This window comes from Dermacentor andersoni, chromosome 5 (genome assembly GCF_023375885.2).
Source record: "Dermacentor andersoni chromosome 5, qqDerAnde1_hic_scaffold, whole genome shotgun sequence".
In the NCBI taxonomy this organism is placed as follows: domain Eukaryota; kingdom Metazoa; phylum Arthropoda; class Arachnida; order Ixodida; family Ixodidae; genus Dermacentor; species Dermacentor andersoni.
This window is the reverse complement of record NC_092818.1, coordinates 94518186-94536273: the sequence shown is the minus strand read 5'-3', so window position 1 is coordinate 94536273 and position 18088 is coordinate 94518186. Positions and strand designations below refer to the sequence as shown.

Here is an 18088-nt window from a genome sequence, read left to right as displayed (position 1 = left end):
GATGATATATCTGTTGAATTTATGAGGTCATGCGTTCACTGGGTCCGTGGCGCATTGAGCTTTGTATGCACTGAAGTACTCCTGCTTCTCATGCGGCTCACTGCCTTGTTATCATTAAATAATGAAATAAAGAGAAGCATGGAGTGCCGCAATCTCTGCACTAGTCGATTCCCATTCAAGAACTGCCAAAAGTATTATAAGACATCAGTAAGACACCATTCACGCTTGCTACATGACTGTTGGCCCCATTGTGCTGTTTTCACCGGCCGCAAGTACAATTGACAGTTCCGGGCATCAAAGAGAAAGCTGGAGCGCCGTTTAAAGCTTTGAAGCAAGCAACTTCAGTACACATTTACAACGTGCGCAGATTCCGGCAACATGTATAGAAAGATGGTTCAGTAAAACTCAATAGCTCTGATGCTGAAGTCATCATCCCTACAAAAGCTGAAGGAACAAAGTTGAAAACTTAAGAGAGTGCAGGGGAGAGAGAGAGAGAGAGAGAGAGCAAGCACAGGAAGCGCAGGGAGGTCAACCAGACGTGCACCCGGTTTGCTAACCTACACTGGGGGTGGGGGAAAGGGGAATAAAAAGATTTAAAGATGGAGAGAGTGAGCACTTAGTGCGTGTGCACGGGAGGATGCACGGGGACACCATAAACAGTCTCTTAAGCCGGTGCACTTCAAGCAGTGCACTAGTGCACGAATCGCTTTTCGAGTATCTTTGACTCTGAGAACGACCTTGAGTCCAGTCGGTTTATAGTTGTCCTCAGAGAGAGGCGTTGTACGTCGTAGCGAGGGCAGGCAGACCATAGCTGCTCGATGGTTTCCTCGCACCTACAGGAGTCGCACATCGGGCTTTCGGCCATTCCGATACGACCGGAGTAGGCGTTCGTGAACGCCACTCCCAGCAACAAGCGGCACAGCAAGGTAGTTTCGCAGCGGGAAAGGCTAGATGGCAGTTTATGCAATCGGCAATTGAAGGCACTTGAACTCCAGAAATCTTGCGACTTTTTGCGTGCAAGCAGGCATAGTTCGCTGGCAGCGTCCGACCTCGACAAAAGTATTGGACACGTCTGGGTGTCTTCGTGGGCAGACCGGGCAGCCCTGTCAAGCGAAGTTATCTTTCGTTATCTTTCAGTGGATTCCTGCTCACTGTGGCATCGTCGGCAACAGAGTGTATAAGTTGTTATAGTGCAAAGGAGGTAGAAAAGCGCGAGTGGCGGCGTTCTTGCCTCTCTATTCCTGAGAGAGAGAGTTGAATTAAGAGGACAGGCAGGAAGGTCAACCAAGTTCTCACCTCGTTGGATACCCTGCACTTCGGAAAGGGGAAGGAGAAAGATGATAAAGGAGAAAAAGTCGCTATATGTTCTACGAGGCAAAGGTAGAACAATTGGTTGACAGAGACACAGCGGAAGCATATGTTAATGATTTCATGTTTGATTCCTTCACACAACACGTGTATTCTCTGGAGCGCTTACCGTGAATTCCAGAAATAATGCGGCTCACAGATTTCACGCCATCTGGTAGGGCGAAATTGTTAATTTTCGACGTCTCCGAAGTGAAATCGATCCGGTAGAGTCTCTCTGTAGTGTCCATGCGAACCTAAGGGACCAAGACAGCCCCAATTTATATTAGTCGTGTTCTCGTGAGACACACGACAATATTTACCACGTCCTGGTTCATTATTGGGCTTACGTAGTTCCAGTTGTTTCTAAAGTTCTAACATCCACCACTTAATATTTCTGTTTGAAAACCAGAAATCTAAACGAGTTTTTTATATGCATCCGTAAACGCAGGTATATTATTTTAATACCACAAGCAAATGGTATCAGACAGCCACGAAAATCGCAATGAAGACAACACTGAACCAGTAGTTAGAAACATGCAAGATCAGGTGAGAGCAGCGTCGTTAAGCACAACTCCATTCTTCACATACGCATAGCATTCACCATCGCAATGCTGAGGAAAAGAGAAGCAGGAGGCCTGCTATAGCTTCATCAAAGACTAGTTCCGTCAAATGTTTCCTTCAAATGCCATGGTCAGAATGGTAAAAGAAATATATGGACAGCCCCGAGCTTTAAGGCCTCACAAAGCTACAAAGGACTTGTCAAGTATGCTGTCCAGCTTATTCTTAGACAAGCGTTTGGATACAGTGCAAGAGTAGCGTCGAAAAGGCATATTCTGACTCTCCACTATGAATGTGGTCAGCTAGCTTTATTATGAGCGTGAACCCCACCACTAGCTTACAGTACCGAGGAAAGGTGTGTCACAATCCATGACTCTTAAATTTTGCATTACATTCAATTACCGCCAGTAGTATACCTATTCGGAGAAAGGTATGATAAAGACACTGCCATGCAACAGAAACAGCGTTGGTTCACTCGCGTTGTAACATGATTACTAACGTTTCTAACTTGAAAGACGTTTCTGCGAACAAGGTGATGCGCACAAGCCAAGACCTCCATCAACGCAATAGCGCATCCAACGTACTGGCACTTACGCGCGAGTCAGCAACAGTCCTGCCATTCTTCGCGTCAACGGTAACTTCCGCTGAGTAGCTCAGATAAGTGAGCGAGGATGCGTCTGGTTTCCACTCCTCAGAGACAAATCCTTCGCAATACACTCCGTCCGGGTACTGCAGGAGAATGTCAAGCACATGCATATTTAGATATCTTATACTCAAACAGTGATTTATTGCATGATTTAATGCAATAAATTTAAAGCTTTTTTGTTGTCTTACCAAAGACAGGCGTATTATGTTACCTTCGTTTAGCAAGAGCTCTAGAAGATTCTGATCAGGTGGAGGTAGCACCCCCAAGCGGTGGTCTCTAGCAGTTTTGTCTAAGCAGACACACCTTGTCTCTATGTCTCCTCACCTCCAGATCTTCGGCGATTACCGCGTCGTGAGTGAAGTGCATTATTTCCATGACGTCGTACTGCTCGGTGACTTCACTGCTATTCTTGCTTGGCCGAGTGACTGTTTCCCGGTGACACATTCGGAGAGCCAGAGGAACATTTCGTTGAGCGGACATCGAGTGCCAGGAATTTTTGTCTGTAAAATCTGAACCCGGAGAGGAGGAACTGAGACTTGGTTTATGTACTCTTCTCTAAGCTCTCGCACGTACAGCGTTTCCCATAGGTTCTCAGAACGCCGCACATGTGGCAGGAGCTAACTCTACACCATTCAATGACGTTCGCTTTCGACTTCTGACACACCACACAATAATGAAATACCTACGTTTCTCGCAGCAGGGTGCTTATACAATCTAGGTCACCTTTCGGTATCGGGTGCTTTTGCACGTTTCGGCTCATTAGCTCATTTCCTGTGAGTTTTTTTCTTCTTCTTCATCGTGCACAAAATTAAAAACGTTGTACGCTGCTTCGGGACACATCGTTAAACAAGTCAGTTGACCTCTCCTTCCTGTCGATTGGCCTGATTGGCCGGCAGAACAAGAGACAAAGAAATTTCATCTCTGACTAGGCGGCAATGTCCTCTGCTGGTGGGTAACGACACCGCCGATACTGCGGCTTCCGACGCATCGCGACGTAATACAGGTAGAAGGTCGCGCCACTTATCTACTCATCTCGAGGACATGCGTGCCGATATCAAAGCTCAGCGCAGTGATGCGCGGAGCGCGGTGGGTATTGTTTCGCGTGAGCGACTGTTCCGCGTGGGTACGGAAGCAGAACGAAGGGGATGACTGCGAACTGATTTTTCAGACTTTACAGCTACACAAAGACCCTTACAGGCTTTTCTATTGGGAGAAGACAATGTCTTTCCTAATGATGGCATTAGTTTGAAATTCTTGCTATATCCCTTGGTCGAAAGATGAAATTTAGGCCCCACACCAACTTTCGATCGCTGACTTTTTCAGTTTGCATGAAACTGCCTCTGCACGAGGGAAATGTACAATAAAGCTTAAATGAATTAAGCTAGCTTACACCAAGATATACAAAAAAAGTGTATTATAAGCGGAGCCTCACCAAAGCCGCAGGAAATGCACCCCCCCCCCCCCCCCCCATTCTATGGGGCGAACGTTCCGGCAATCTGAACAAGAGCAGGTATGTTTGATAAAGAAGATTGAAAGGCATGCTCTACATGTTAAGGTAACGAGTAGACTTGCAGACGATGAAGTACACAGAATAGAGGGGGGCAAGAGAGCCCGAAATATAATAACTGTTCTGAACGAGGGCGCTTACGTGAGCTATAGCTGGTACGTGTGCCAGCTATGCCACAAGAGCACTCTAACTCAAAAGCTTTTCGTGGGCCAATATTTATTCAGCAGAGGGACTATCAGCACACTACGTCACTTCCAAAACGTTATCAGGTTACCTGGTGTGGATTTGCCGTGATCTGCAAGATACGCATGCAAGCGTTCCCTATCAATCGCATATGAATTTGCTGGGAAAAGTGCTGCCATGTGTAGTAGTGCATCTGCGCCTAACGACAAGGACTTTTGTCTCAACTCAGTAGTCCATGAGCTTCTGCTTCTCTTCTGTATCTAAACGGGATAAATAAATAAATTATTTAATTACTTAACCAATTCATTCATTATCTTTTTATAATTATTGCTGGATGCCTTTTTCACCTGCAAAAGGCCTTATTATACTCTATTTTCCCGCATTTACTTTTTTTTCACGTCGAGATTTCTCCCCGCTAAAGCACACGAATTCAGCAATGGTCGACGCATGCGCCTATTATAGGCGCAGTTGTGCGAGTGATTCGTTTAGACCAAATTGGAAATGTCAGCGACTATTGTGCCACCGGCTCCTCCGCAAACGACACATTCTTCAATGATCAAAGCATGACATGAAATGAGACATGGCGCTCACAGTTGGCACGTATGTATCCGCTGGTGTATTTTGAGCGTACGCAGCCGTGGTGTTACGAAGTGCATGCTTACCGGTCCATACGGCCGAGTACACGTCACGAGTCTCTATCACTGTACCGTCGTCGGCCTTCCTTGTGACGGGAGTCTGTCGGTACGTCCACGTTATGCACGGCTGGTCCCTACACGTTCCAGTGATGGGCCTCTCGTTGGATGGAGGCATGCTCAGCATCTGGCGTATGGGGAACACCAGGGAACCGTTGCGACCCTTGAGGAGGTTAAAGTTAAACGTGTTTACCGCATCCGCGTTTACCCTTGAGCACTCTGCGACCAAAAAAAAAAGAAAGAAAAGAACAAATGCGCAGGTCAGAGCATTGAAAACATCAGTGCTAAACTTCACTGTATTGCTAACTTCGAACCATGAAATCCCTCAGTCTGTGGTAGAGTCGGTTCAAGTAATTTCATAGCGACAAAACACGGAGAGGTAAAGCCAGGGAGGTTAACCAAGAGCGTGCTCGGTTGGCTCATCTAAACTTGGGGATAAAAGTTGGGATGGTCCTAAGCACATAACACATGCATTCGTGGTCGTAGTGTTAGCGCACAAAAATTTTCCTTTAGGATCTCAGTGATCTTCGCGGCTTTCATAGGACTGTTAGCAAAGATTAAGGGATAAAACGGAATAAAGATGCTTTCCTTAAGCGGTCTCTGTCTACGTGATCAGTCATTCGATGTGTGGCCAAGGCTCAATTCAAGTTGAGCTGTGGGGACTCTTACTCCAACCTCAAAATATGTAAGCTCCGGATTACGAATGTGGCAGCAGTTCATTTCCTAAGTTTTTAATTGAGGGCAGTCAGTTTGTCGATCAAGTTTGCTTGTACTTTCTAAACAGGCGTGAAATTTTAGATCATTCGAAGCGCATAACGTCTGTTGGGTCAACTTAGCAGACAGGTTAGCATAGTTCTTCCTTGTTGTTTTAAGGTGACCCAGCATAACGTATGGGCTATTCTTTTCAAAGCGGCTAGAGTTGTTGAGGCCGACTCAACCTTAAAATTTTCACGAAAGGACGCGTGATGTCACGCACTCTGAGGACGTCTGTTCGAGGCTATCAATCTTATTATATGATATGTAAAGTATGGTATTGTGCTGCAAGACTAGCAAGGACTTTTCCCGACAACTATAATAAATTTTTTTGTGCTTGGAAAAATAAAGCTCTACATGTCACGATACTGAAAACTGTAGCGTTTCGTTTCAGGATTCGAGTAGGCGCGGTGATTCGCGCACGAAGTTCAGAAATAGCCCTTATTATTATTATTTTTTCTGCAGCGACAGCGCACCGACTGCGGAAAGCAGAATATAAGAGCATTCTTCCAAACCAAACGATTTTGTTATTTCATATTAAGGTCGAGCGCGTGTTTTCTTTAGTGTATCATTGTGAAGTGAAAAGAACCACCTCCACGCACTTACGTTTACCGCTGATCTGTACGGTCTCGTTGAGAACGCAGTCTTCAAGGAAGCGCACGGACTGCAGGGCCCCGAGGTCAATGACAAGAGCCGCTCTGCTCTGCCCCGTCTTGGCATCCTCTCGGTAGCTCTCTCTGAATTCCGACGCTACTGGAGACTCACTGGAGCGGGCCCCGGGTGAGCATTCACTGACGGTATAGGATTGTCCGATAGCTTGGAACGAGGCAGGAATTTCGCGTGTTCCTACGTAAACAAACGCAACCACGCTGTTGGGTTCATTCGTCGATAAAGCGTGGCATCCCAATGACAAGTCTGATCTTGTTACATCTTACTAGACTTTAAGGAAGACAATTGGTGTATACTTTCCTACATGCTTGATAATAAGCGTATTCACCCTTCTTATCGTGCCACATTTTTTTTTTTTCAGTTTGTGTATATAGCTCATGTACGCGTACTCCCGGTAATCTGTCTTGTCTAGAACTTGTCCAAATAGGCTTCTTTTTTTCTTCCAGGTAACTAAAAAACTATGCCTCTAAATTTTACAACGTAAGTTGCCATGGCCGCTTTCGTCGGTGTTGGTTTACACCAGTGACAAGACGGTCACTGAGGCACAAAACAAAAATAAAAAATAATGAGCCATTCTACTCTGTGAAAGTGGATGACCAGCGCAGCTGCTTAGCACACGACACAGGGGTGACACACAATTTTCAACAAAGGTATGAACTCATTTACCGTGATTTTTATATACATTCGCGTGGACGACAGGACCGCCACCCCGCGGATCCGGAGGAAACTAGACACGCGTGACGTTTCGATGGGATCGCCACCACGGGAGAGCAGAACGAAAGTAAAGTAGATACGCAAGCGCTTGGAACGCCGACAACAAGAGAGGGCGGTGCGAACGTAGACATGGCTGACGCGGATCGAAGTGTAGTATCTGTTCTTATCAGCTCAATATCTAATGCAAGTTCTATTCGGACCCAAAACTTAATTTTGCAAGTTGCAGGAGTGCTGGAAGCCTACGTCACCTCCGCCGCGGGTCAGCCCGGTATTTCACTATCTCCGGGATCGACCCACGGTGCTTTCACACGCAGAACAAAAATGTACGGAAGCCTAGTCATAAACAGCTTCGCTGTAGAACCCCATGCATCGGCGTGGGGCGCGAGGCGCCCACGTGAGAGAAAACGCGGAAAGTGCAAAGCGTGTTGTGTTACCAAAGCACACGCTGCTGAGGCGGTCATCGAAATAAAAAGATTACCGCGTCCCTACGTGCTTCGCTTGAAATGACTACTAAGCGAGTAGTTCATTGTGGTACTTTACGTCAGTACACGACACATACGTCACTGGCAGCGATATGGCAATATCATAGGGCTGTAGCGTCGGTCATGCGCACTGCAGATGGCCGCATTCTAAGAGAAGATTCATCATGAGGAGTGTATACGTGTCACGGAACACAACACTGTGATTTTCGAACAAAACAAAACTTATCGTTCTTAATTTTGCATAGGCGTTGTAAACTTCCACGCAGCTTTATTTGATAAATAAATCTGTCCCACAAGAATGCAAAATTTTCTACAGATGAGACGCTTAGACTCTGCTCTCGTATGCTATAGGTGCAGTTGAGCTCCGGCGAAGAAACGTCGCGACCTGTGCGTTAGCAGTCACAAGAAGAGGACGCAGGAGATTTGGCGAACCCCGAAAGCGGCACAGTGTAACATATCATCTCGAAGTGCCACTAGGAATAGATGGCGGAATATGGCGGGCCCTCGTCTTAAAGAGCGACACGTAGCTATGCGGTGTGAACGTGCGCGAAGGAGAATGGTAATGCGGACAGTTTTAGCGCGTTCCATTTCCTGCATGTGTGACTTATAGTCTAACCTGGCGCTCGATCACGTGCTCTCCCGGTCCTAAGCGAATTGTTGCCATGCGACGTAACACACGCGTTTATAGCCTGAAAGCGCTAGTTGGCCCGACAGATGCGCATATGCGTATCTGGTTTAATGGGCAGATCATCGGGCTGTTATACTGGAGGAACCTATAGTCCAATGCCCGCAATCACACACGTAATTCTTTTTATTGAAGAGGCCCGAAATAAGGCTTGACAGGAGACTATCTATTTACTCACCTACCGCAATGTGCCTGGTTTGACACAAGGAATGCTTCACGGTAAAAAAAAAACGTAGTGTTGCGTCTTAAACCCGCGACGCTGTGCATTCCGTTGCAGTTATCTGCAACGGAATACAAAAAAAAAGACGTGTAAGGTGAGAGATTTTCAGCTTCCCTATTTCTGAGATACTGAGATTTACTCAGACATCAACCAGGTGGGTCAAAATCCTCTTCGCACATATGGAAGACGTCTCAATTCTGAAGAAATTACCTTATATGTATATTATTGAGCGTGTTCTTTAAGTAAGAGAAGTCCTACTTGTCAAGCATTTATTTGCACTGTATACGGGAGACACGCGCCCTTCGCTCAAAGCAGTTTAGCCTGGCCGCCTGCTTGCAAGCTTGTGCGTCGCTAAATTGGCTACGGACAGTGTTGTTGAAACGAAGGTGTTCTCTTTGTCACACAACACGGAGAGAATCTTACACGGGTGCAGGTGAAGCAGAAATTATTTTGGACCACCTGGTGTTCTTTAACGTACACCCAGTGCTCGGTACCACTGGTGTTCTTGCATTTCACCCCCATCTAGATGCGGCCGCCGTGGCCAGGATTTCATCCTGCGTTGTCAGTATTAGCACCGCAGCACCAAAGTCACTGCGCTACCACGGTGGATGACAGATGGATGTGACCAGAACATTTCGCACAGGATTATAAGGACTTCGAATTTTCTTGGATTCCACGCTACAATAAAATACCAACCTATGTAAAGAACATTTTATAGGACTTTGTTACGATCAGAAATGTCTGCAGCCGATGCGACCCCAAGAGGAATCTCACATTTACAAAAAATGTGTGGAGCAAATAATATTTCCGGGTCAAAAGTATCGAGTAACAAAGTATAATAGACCATGAAGCGCCTATCTTCAAACAGCGCTCAAGCACGCAGACAGCGAGATTTTATCTACAAGAAAGGACTGAGCTGGTCAAGCTCACAGACCTTGCGTTCAAGGTTCAAGCAGGAAGACTTACACAGTCCGCGAGATGAGAAAAGAGGGTGGTTTCATAGGCAAAAAGGCAACGTTTGCTTTAGAGCACTGCATGGGCTCGGCCATATGAACTTCCGGCTCTGGTCGGTCTTCAATCGGGCCTCTTATGCGCCCGGTTATGATAGTTGTAATTTCGCAAGAGTCACGACTGTAAATATTGCCGCCCGTAGGGTCGACTTACTCTCAATCCGCACGGCCTTCTACACGCCTTCCGCACGTCTTCCACACGCGTGCGGACATGCTAAAAACCCCACATGTCGCACACAGCTGCACATGTGTGTCTTATACTGCTCGTGTGTACCAAGTGTCAAGCGAAATTTGTGCATCTGTGTGTGACATGTGCTGTTCTCCGCACGACCGCACGTGTGCGGAAGGCCGTGCAGATTGATCGTGAGTTGGCCCTTAGAGAATTTTGAGCCTGTGGCGCCTGTCGGCCTGCGGGATAGCAGAAAGCGGGAGCAGGCAGGCCACGACACAGTAGCGATACACTCTACCGACTAGTGTGCGTTGGCGGCGCTTCCCCTCCCCCCTTCCCCTCTTCGCCTCAGTGTTAGTTGAAATGGTACCAGTGGCTACGCGTATCCACTTACGCCCCACTATTTGCGTATTCGCGGCACTGGGAAACTCTGACCGACGTAGTTTCCGGGTTATTCAGGCTTCGGAATATTTTAGGCGTGGTTCGCGCCCGGATGAGAGACGGGCGACCCGCCGTTCGAAAGCAGGTAGCGAGAGGCGTGAGCGCGCCCTGTCGGAGAGCAAGGGAAAGCGCATTAGCCGGCTAGGAAGTGGTGGTGAAGGACGAGTTTCAAGAGTGGTGAGACATCGCTTAGTCGCAACAAAACTACGAAGAATTAGGCAAATTTGTCGCGGTGTCATGGACACCAACAAGGAGAGAAAAAGAAGGCAGGGATGTTTATCCATCAACAGGCCGCTTGGGTACCGTATGCTGGGGGAAGGGCGAAGGGGAATATAAAGAAGAGAGGGAGAGAGGGAAGGATAGAGACATGCATGAGCAGCACTACGGAGTCAAAGGCGCTCAGACAAGCACGTTCTCAGAAAGCACAAAGGTGTCTTCACTGCCTCGATCGGTGGGGGCGGTGTTCTAGTATTGACTGTTCCCTCACAGGACACTCATCTAGTTTTCTGCATGCGTTGGACATCGATCACCTTTGTGTTTCAAATTGATGATAGTGGCAGAATTCGTTGTCAACGTTCTGTGCGCAGTTGCAGACATCACGTCGAACAAGATGCCTCAGATAAAGCGGCGGGCAACGGCGCTAGGCCGATATTTGATAGACATAATGGAATTATTTTAATGTGATAGGCGTTGAAGAGACGGGACATTTATTTGAATAGTGGAGGGCTCACAGAAAAACAATTCCCTAGACTGCCTTCACTTGCGCAAAGCATTTTTTACGAAAGCAGTCGCGAGCTCAAGTAGCGAAAAAAATATCAGTGCTACTTGTATTTTTCAATAGCACGAGGGGTTCGTTGGAAATTTTTTTTCTACACTAAAATAGTTATCCTTCTGGATGCACTGAATAATGTTCCGCCTTGCATTGCCTTATCTTTGCACATTTTAATGCAATAAATATATGAAACACATTTGGCATGGTGCCTTACATCAAGAAATAATTCATTAACGCAGCAGTAAATAAATTCTGCAATCATGTATTTGCAAAGTATGTTGCATGCAAAGGCATAGTGCAACTCGCAACTGCATGGTTTCGATTTATTTTCTTCTATCTTTAGTAAAGAGAGCTGAATATTGTGTCGTATTTTCTTTCATAATTTGTCCAACATATTACTTCAGACTTTCAAGTGTTCTTGGGTAAATACTTCGAAGTCATGTGGATGCTGCAAAGGTGTGTAACGTTGCTGAATGGGGATGTCGAAAATAAAACATAAAATTCTCAGCATGCATCTTTTCGAAGTTCTAACTCATTAGATGACGCGGTCCTCGGGTTCATTGCTATTTATTCTTTCTGCCTGCCACTGCGTGGATTTGCTGGAAATAAGCGTTAGCGAAGTATAGGATCTTGAAAAACTTAATGGAGTAAAAAAAAAAAGCTGCGTTTTCTACGCTGTGAGTGGACTGTGCTTAACATTCATTATGTTAAAACAAAAGTAGAAAAAGCCGAAATTCACTCATATTATGAAATAGATACATCAATTGCTAATTTAAAAATTGACAACTACAAAATGAAGCCGAATAAAGCAATACAGATACCTTGTTCCATGTGCCAGTATGGTCGCACATGATTGTTAATATTGCGTGCCACCTGTTTGTATGTAACGGAGCTGGAAGTGCTTCCAGCTGCAATGTATTACGAAATTCTGAGAGCCTAAAGATCAGCGTATCTAAATTTGCATTCCCGCCTATCTTATTCACTTAAATACATTTGTGCACTACAGTACTTCTTCGAGATTCAAGAGTGAGATGAAGTGGTTAGCGACGTGTACAGGAGCAGTCACCTATATGCCTTTGTTGTATATTTCCGTACAAATATGTAGCAAATGTGGTGTGGGCGATCATATCACACACTAACGCCCGAGCTTAATGAACAGATGATGTACTCTTTTTTTCTTCTTTAATCCACTTGTCAGCAACAACTCCAGTGGGAAACCTAACAGTGAAATCTATCACTTGCAAAGAATCTATGCGGCTGGTATCTTCACAACACCGAGAACTGGACCATGCTTTGCTTGCGCTCAAGGCTCAAGTGCTCATGAACCGAGCCCGGCCGGGCTGGCTACGTCCAGGTTCACCGGATTCGGCAATGGTACTTGTGGGCTTGGGCCGGACCCGGGCCAGAACAAACGGCCCCATTCAGTGTTCTATTTCATTTGGGCAACGAAATATAACGTGTCTGACCTAGGATTAGTTATGGCAAGCGTACAGATAGGTTAAGATGTTAAAGCCGGATACTGCTGGCAAGGTACGGTACAGAAATGCCAAGAGCTTATAGAAATTTAAAGTAATACTGATTGCGTCGATATCCCCAGATCCGAGACGCCTGTTCGATGAGCCGGCAGGAATGAGATTAACGCAGAAAATGCGCGCGTGTTGCCCTGCGTTTCCATACCTTCTATATCATAAACACAGCTCAGTCAAAGCATTGCAGATTCTTTGCACTTTCTTGAAAATACTGGCGACAGCACAATTTCATCCTGCATGTAACCATGTTTGTTATAAACTCATAAAGCTATGCTTTGACCTTCATGAAATACTATAATGAAATACCCAAAACCTGCGTACGTTACCAGGTGTTTACTTTTTCTTTTCGTTTAGCCACGCCATTTTTTCCCCCTCGGAATGTCCTTAATAATAGCAAAAATCGCTTGACTGAGCATAGGCTGCTGCAGCTACGTCGCGTGCTACGCGCAGCGACAACAAAGTCTTACATTAGCCTGCGGCAGCACTTGCGCGGTGCGCGGCGTGTGGAATGTGTTTGCCTCGGCTCGGTTCAGGTACGCCATTGCTGTATCTTTATATGTAGGCAGCTGTAGAGCTCGTATCCAACGCTCCTCAGGTATTTAAGAACAGCGTGAACGTACACGAAAAGCAGCACACACGCACGCAAGAATAATTTATTTACATGTGCCTTCCTTCGCTTGTCGTATATTTTCGCTGCTCCCAAATCCGTCAACTCAAATAACTAACGCATCCTGGTGTTCCGCACTCATAACTTACTGCGTACTCGCTTCGACGAGTTTCCTAGATCACTTGGCGCCTGCTTATCTTGCGGAAGGGGGGGGGGGGGGGGCGAGATCAAGGGACACCAGCCTGAACTACGGGAGGTTGTTTACCTACGCTGTATTAATGATTATCCAAAATTCCATGCAGCGGAGCCATGTTCATGGCTTTGCTGTTCTCCAGCTACTTGCGTAGGTTCGGGAGGGCTTTGTGTGGGTAGGAGATTCTGGGGGGAGGGAGGAGGGGAGGCGGAATTCTTAGTCTGCGCGGCCCGTATATTTATGTCAAATCAATAGTTATATGTTCTACCTGATGTGAAAGAAGAGAGCAGACTTGTGCGACCTTTCAAAATCGTAGCTCAATTTCCAGCGAACTGGTTCCCTCTGAGCAGCTGCATTAACAATTCTAATTTCCTGTAATTAAACTTATGACTCACCAGTCTGAAACGTTGCCCGCATGTATTTCCTTCGAGTACTTGCTTAAGAAAAATTTTATTGCAAGATCCCTAATTACTTGACGCACTTGACTCTGCCCGCATGACCCATGAGATGCCTTCTATATTCTTTCGAAATGTCAACTTTCTATTCCTTTGAGTTCTTTCTGGACATTGGGTAAACTTACTACGTGGTTCATAAAGTACGCTCGTAACGCTCTGGAACGCTTCTATAAATAATATTCCACGAAAACAAAGATGCAAATAATCTACACAGTTTAATCCTTGATCCAGCATCACTTAAAACATGTTTCTCGCTTCAACGAAATATGAGTAAATAACGTACCTCCTTTAGTTACCAAGGAAACCGGTAATACCAACTGCGCGTTAGAGGAATATGGAGGCTATGGAGGCAAGTATTAAGAAAATATTTTCAAAGCGCATAATTATTCTACACACTTCAACTTATCGCATGGCCCCCATTTTCCCTAACATAACAGACGAAGTGGGTCTGTGTCCTTGGCGCGAGTGAATGTCGGCCTGGCACTCTGGCTCCAGTCCAGTGTAAATAGCCTGTAAATAGCCTCTTTCGTCTGTGTCTTTCTACACGTAACATTCTGGTGGAGGTGCGGGGTATCGATCCTCGTACCTCTCGCACAGAACACGCACGTAACACGTTTCTGCACGTAACAATATTATTGGTGCCAGTTTTCGATCTCCCAGGGCAGCAATTAAACTTTGCAAGTGTTTTATGCAACGGCCCCTGAACAGGCAGAACACGAGGGTTTCGTAATATTCATATAGCCCGTAATTAACCGAGACACTTCCAAATTTACTTGTATGCATCTTCCCAAACATTACTTTAATTTCATCTCAATATAAGCTTGGTGTGTTTTCTTTAGTTTCCCGCAGGGCAACATAAAAAGAAGCATCTAACGTTTTTGAGCGCTTCTTTAGCGGCACAAGCAGGTTCGCTGGGACAGCGATCAAGAAGGGACGAACAACGGAAGCCTCATGAAAGATCCAGAGTTACGACAAAAAAAAAAGAAAGAAACGAATCCAACTGTAAAAGCATTGGTTCACACCCGAGGCTTCTCTCGTTCGCTCAATGTTGTTCCCTTCAACTCTCCATCTTCTGGTGAACCTTTTCTCACGTAAGGAAGTAAGAAGACTTGTTCTAAACAAGACGTGTTTTAGACATGGTAAATAAAATAACATCTTCATCATGATCGATCTATTTATGTCCACTGCAGGACGACGTTCTCTCCCAGCGATCTCTAATTACCACAGTCTTAGGCCAGTTGATGCCATCTTATGTCTGTAAATTTCCTGTTTAAGTAACCTTAATGATTAATAAAAACTGGTTCGAACGCATACGGCAGGCGTTATATAGTCGTTACCGGCGGCTTACTGCTACCCTTGGAAAGAAAATTGAACAGTCATTGCCTTCCACCGTTCCTAACATACGGGGCACAAACGTGGAGCTTAACAAAGAAGCTTGAAAACAAGTTATGAACCACGAAACTAGTTGTGGAATCAAAAATGTTAGCCGTAACTTTTAGAGAAAGAAAGACAGCGGTAGCGATTAAAAAGCAAACGGATTGGATTGGAAAATTTTTTATATTTTTGAAAAAACTTTAATAAGCAAACGAAGGTAGCCGATATTCTAATTGACATTAAAGCAATGAAATCACGTGGCCTACCAAAAACGGGTAGGTCACGTGATGCGTATAGGGCAGATAATCGGTGTTCTAGTAAAGTTACAGAATGGATCTGAAGAAAAGGGAAGCGCAGTCGAAGACGGCAGAGAACGGGGGGGTGTGATGAGATCAGGAAATTTGCAGGTAAACAAAGTCAAGTACACCTAAATTGTCAATGACAGCATTAGATCGGAGACGACTCAATAAAAATAAGTTAGCCAGGCCATGGTCAACAAAGATCACGCAAAAGGGCTGTGTAATCGCTTAAAAATAATTGGAGACCGTGGCATATTTCCGTGCTGTTAGCGGATTTACAGTGTGGTCTACGGTTAAACACCAACTCTAAATGCGGCTCTCGCTTTGTTTGGCACTGTGACACAAAAAGGCGCGATTGTACTCCTGCCAGAGAAAAAAGTTTGCACGTGTCACATCCTGATGTGCCCTCTTTAACTGCGGACCGCACTGTACCTGCACCATGCGATCCTCCTTCTAAGAAATATTTTCCGTAAGAGTGTTTTATTTCTACTGTTCTGAGCTTATGTTAACCGGCACTGCGGTTTTGTTCGCGCTGGTGTTCTGAGACTTTATTTTAATAATTGTGTTATTTAGAGTGCCATCTGGAACAGTATGTTTGTGCATGTGGCAGTATATGCATATATACGTTACATGCATATATACGTGGTGTACGCATATATTACACGTACGTGAGTGCAGAGTTACGTATAAGGGCATAAAGGAGCGTATATTCAAAACACTGACTCCTTACAAAACAGGGAGCAGCTGGCGCCGCCATTCATGCGCCAACATCCCTTTTTCATCATGTCAATGCAAAAGAAGGCGGCAGGCATGGCGGCATGCGTAGGAATAAAATACGAACTTGGCCAATAGACGTAGCATAAGCCTATCTCTTGGTAGCACGCTCCATGCCAAACTATGAAACTCTAGATTTTTCAAAATTTGAGCGCACAACCGTAAAGTAGTATGTCATACCAACAAGGCGGCTATCAAGTTTTTTTTTTTTTTTTTTTTTTTTTTTTTGCTAGCAATGAGGACGCATTGCGACGTAACAGATGCCAGAATGACTTTGCGAAGATGTTTTGAAAGGAAGCTTAATGGAGAAATAGAACAAGTTAAGCTTGTTCTCACAGGGGTACGTCTAAGCTTGACGTGCATAGTCTCCAAATATAGAGGCACCCGTATAATTATACAGTGTACACGCGCATACATGTGCTTCCACAGACTGATGCACATACACAAGGCTACGTGAGTACGCACTAAATCTCGCACTAAAAGGGACGTGAAATAGTTATGTATAATGTACACGCCGCTAGAGGCATACACATAAGCATGTATTGAGAGTGCGGTTCCGAAAGGTGCGTGAAAGTACAAGCCGAGTTCTGCGACTTTCACATCGCTGACCGTGATGCATAATCAAATGATGAGGAAATTAAGACTAATTTATTGCAAGACAGAGTACAGTCGACAGAGTTCTGCGACTTTCACATTGCTGACCGTGAGGCATAATCAAATGATGAGGAAATTAATAAGGATCTATTGCAGGATACAGTACTGCTAGCCAGTTTCTACCAGCCCTGCCGTTCACTTGGAGCAGCTGAAGCAGCAGGTTTAATGCTGGGGAAAAAAGATTACTGCGACATGAACACACGTTCCTGTGTTCAAACTCAAGTGAGAAGTGTGCAGCACTGTCTCCGCTCATGTACACGAACAAAGGAAGACTTTAGAAGGTGGCTTCATACAACAGTACAGCTTCTAATATCAACATCATAAAGTCGGTTCCATCGCGTTGCCTAATGTGAGTCGATTGCTTTGAACAAGGAGAAACACGGCAAAATTGCGCACGTTGGGAGCCGCATACATGTAAAAGAATCAAGCTTACCCAAGCCACTGATTAAAGCTGTGTTGGCCGCAAACAGGAGGGCGAGGGCCAGCCCCCGGCGCATGAACAGCATTGCTCCGGTAAACACGCGCGTGAGACCGTAATGCGCTCAGACTTTGTTGTTGCTTATACGTCCGGCTTCGCTGCAGAAAGGGCGAAAGTGACGCCCCTCCTGACGGCGGGGAGGAGTCTTGGCGAGATATTGGGAGCGGCCGGCTCTAAATATCTCTCATCCAAGCCCCCTATCAGCGCTGGCGGGTGACAGAGGTGCCTGAGCTATCTTCTTTTTATACATGCGTTCCGAGAAACTTTATCTGTACATCGCCGACCGAATGAAGCCTTCGATAAGTGGCTGTACGGGGATGTCACGGGCCACAGAAAACAGGAAGCGCTGCGCTTAATTATTGTCGATAGTACGGAACTTGTTCACTGCCGCCAACTGAAAAAGAAAACATGCGGCAATGAGCAGTCTTCGCCTTTTGTTGCTACGAGCAAACTCTTTATCGTTCCATCGCCATCACGCTCTTTCCATAACGCACGTATGTGAATCCTATTCAAATTTAAGGAAGCCTGAATGTTGTCATTGATGATCTGTTTAGCGTTAATCGACGTGGGGGAGAGAGAGAAGGGATGAAGGAAAGGCAGGTTTTACCAGACTGAGTCAAGTTTGCTACCCTACACGTGGGGAGAATGGGGAGTGAAAGCGAGAGAGAGAAAACATGAGTCTATACCGCACTTTCACATGCACTAGGTTAGGTGTAGGATGTCTATAGTCGGGCACTCAAGTCTGTTGCCTTCAGGCAGTGAAGAAGCGCTCGAACTGCTTTCTGGACTAATGAACTAACTGTGAGGCCAGGCTCCCAAGATCTTAAATGGCTTCTGTAAATGGCCTGTCATCCAGACTATTCAATGCACACTGGAG

The 18088-nt window shown here is 45.6% G+C and overlaps 1 protein-coding gene and 1 pseudogene across 1 annotated transcript in view; one reads left to right on the top strand and one right to left on the bottom strand.

Moving 5' to 3' along the window:
• The window catches only part of LOC126530899 (uncharacterized), a 46574-nt gene extending 29227 nt beyond the window's left edge, over positions 1-17347 (bottom strand). The window contains exons 1-6 of the mRNA XM_050178222.3: positions 17167-17347; positions 6293-6532; positions 4904-5152; positions 2876-3060; positions 2500-2634; positions 1478-1601 (exon numbers count right to left, since the gene is read on the bottom strand). Coding sequence (XP_050034179.2) covers positions 1478-1601; positions 2500-2634; positions 2876-3060; positions 4904-5152; positions 6293-6532; positions 17167-17239 — 1006 coding nt within the window. The 5' untranslated portion in view covers positions 17240-17347. The remainder of the gene's footprint in view (positions 1-1477; positions 1602-2499; positions 2635-2875; positions 3061-4903; positions 5153-6292; positions 6533-17166) is intronic.
• Positions 7199-7371, top strand: LOC126532506 (U2 spliceosomal RNA; annotated as a pseudogene).
• Positions 17348-18088: the final 741 nt, after the last annotated feature.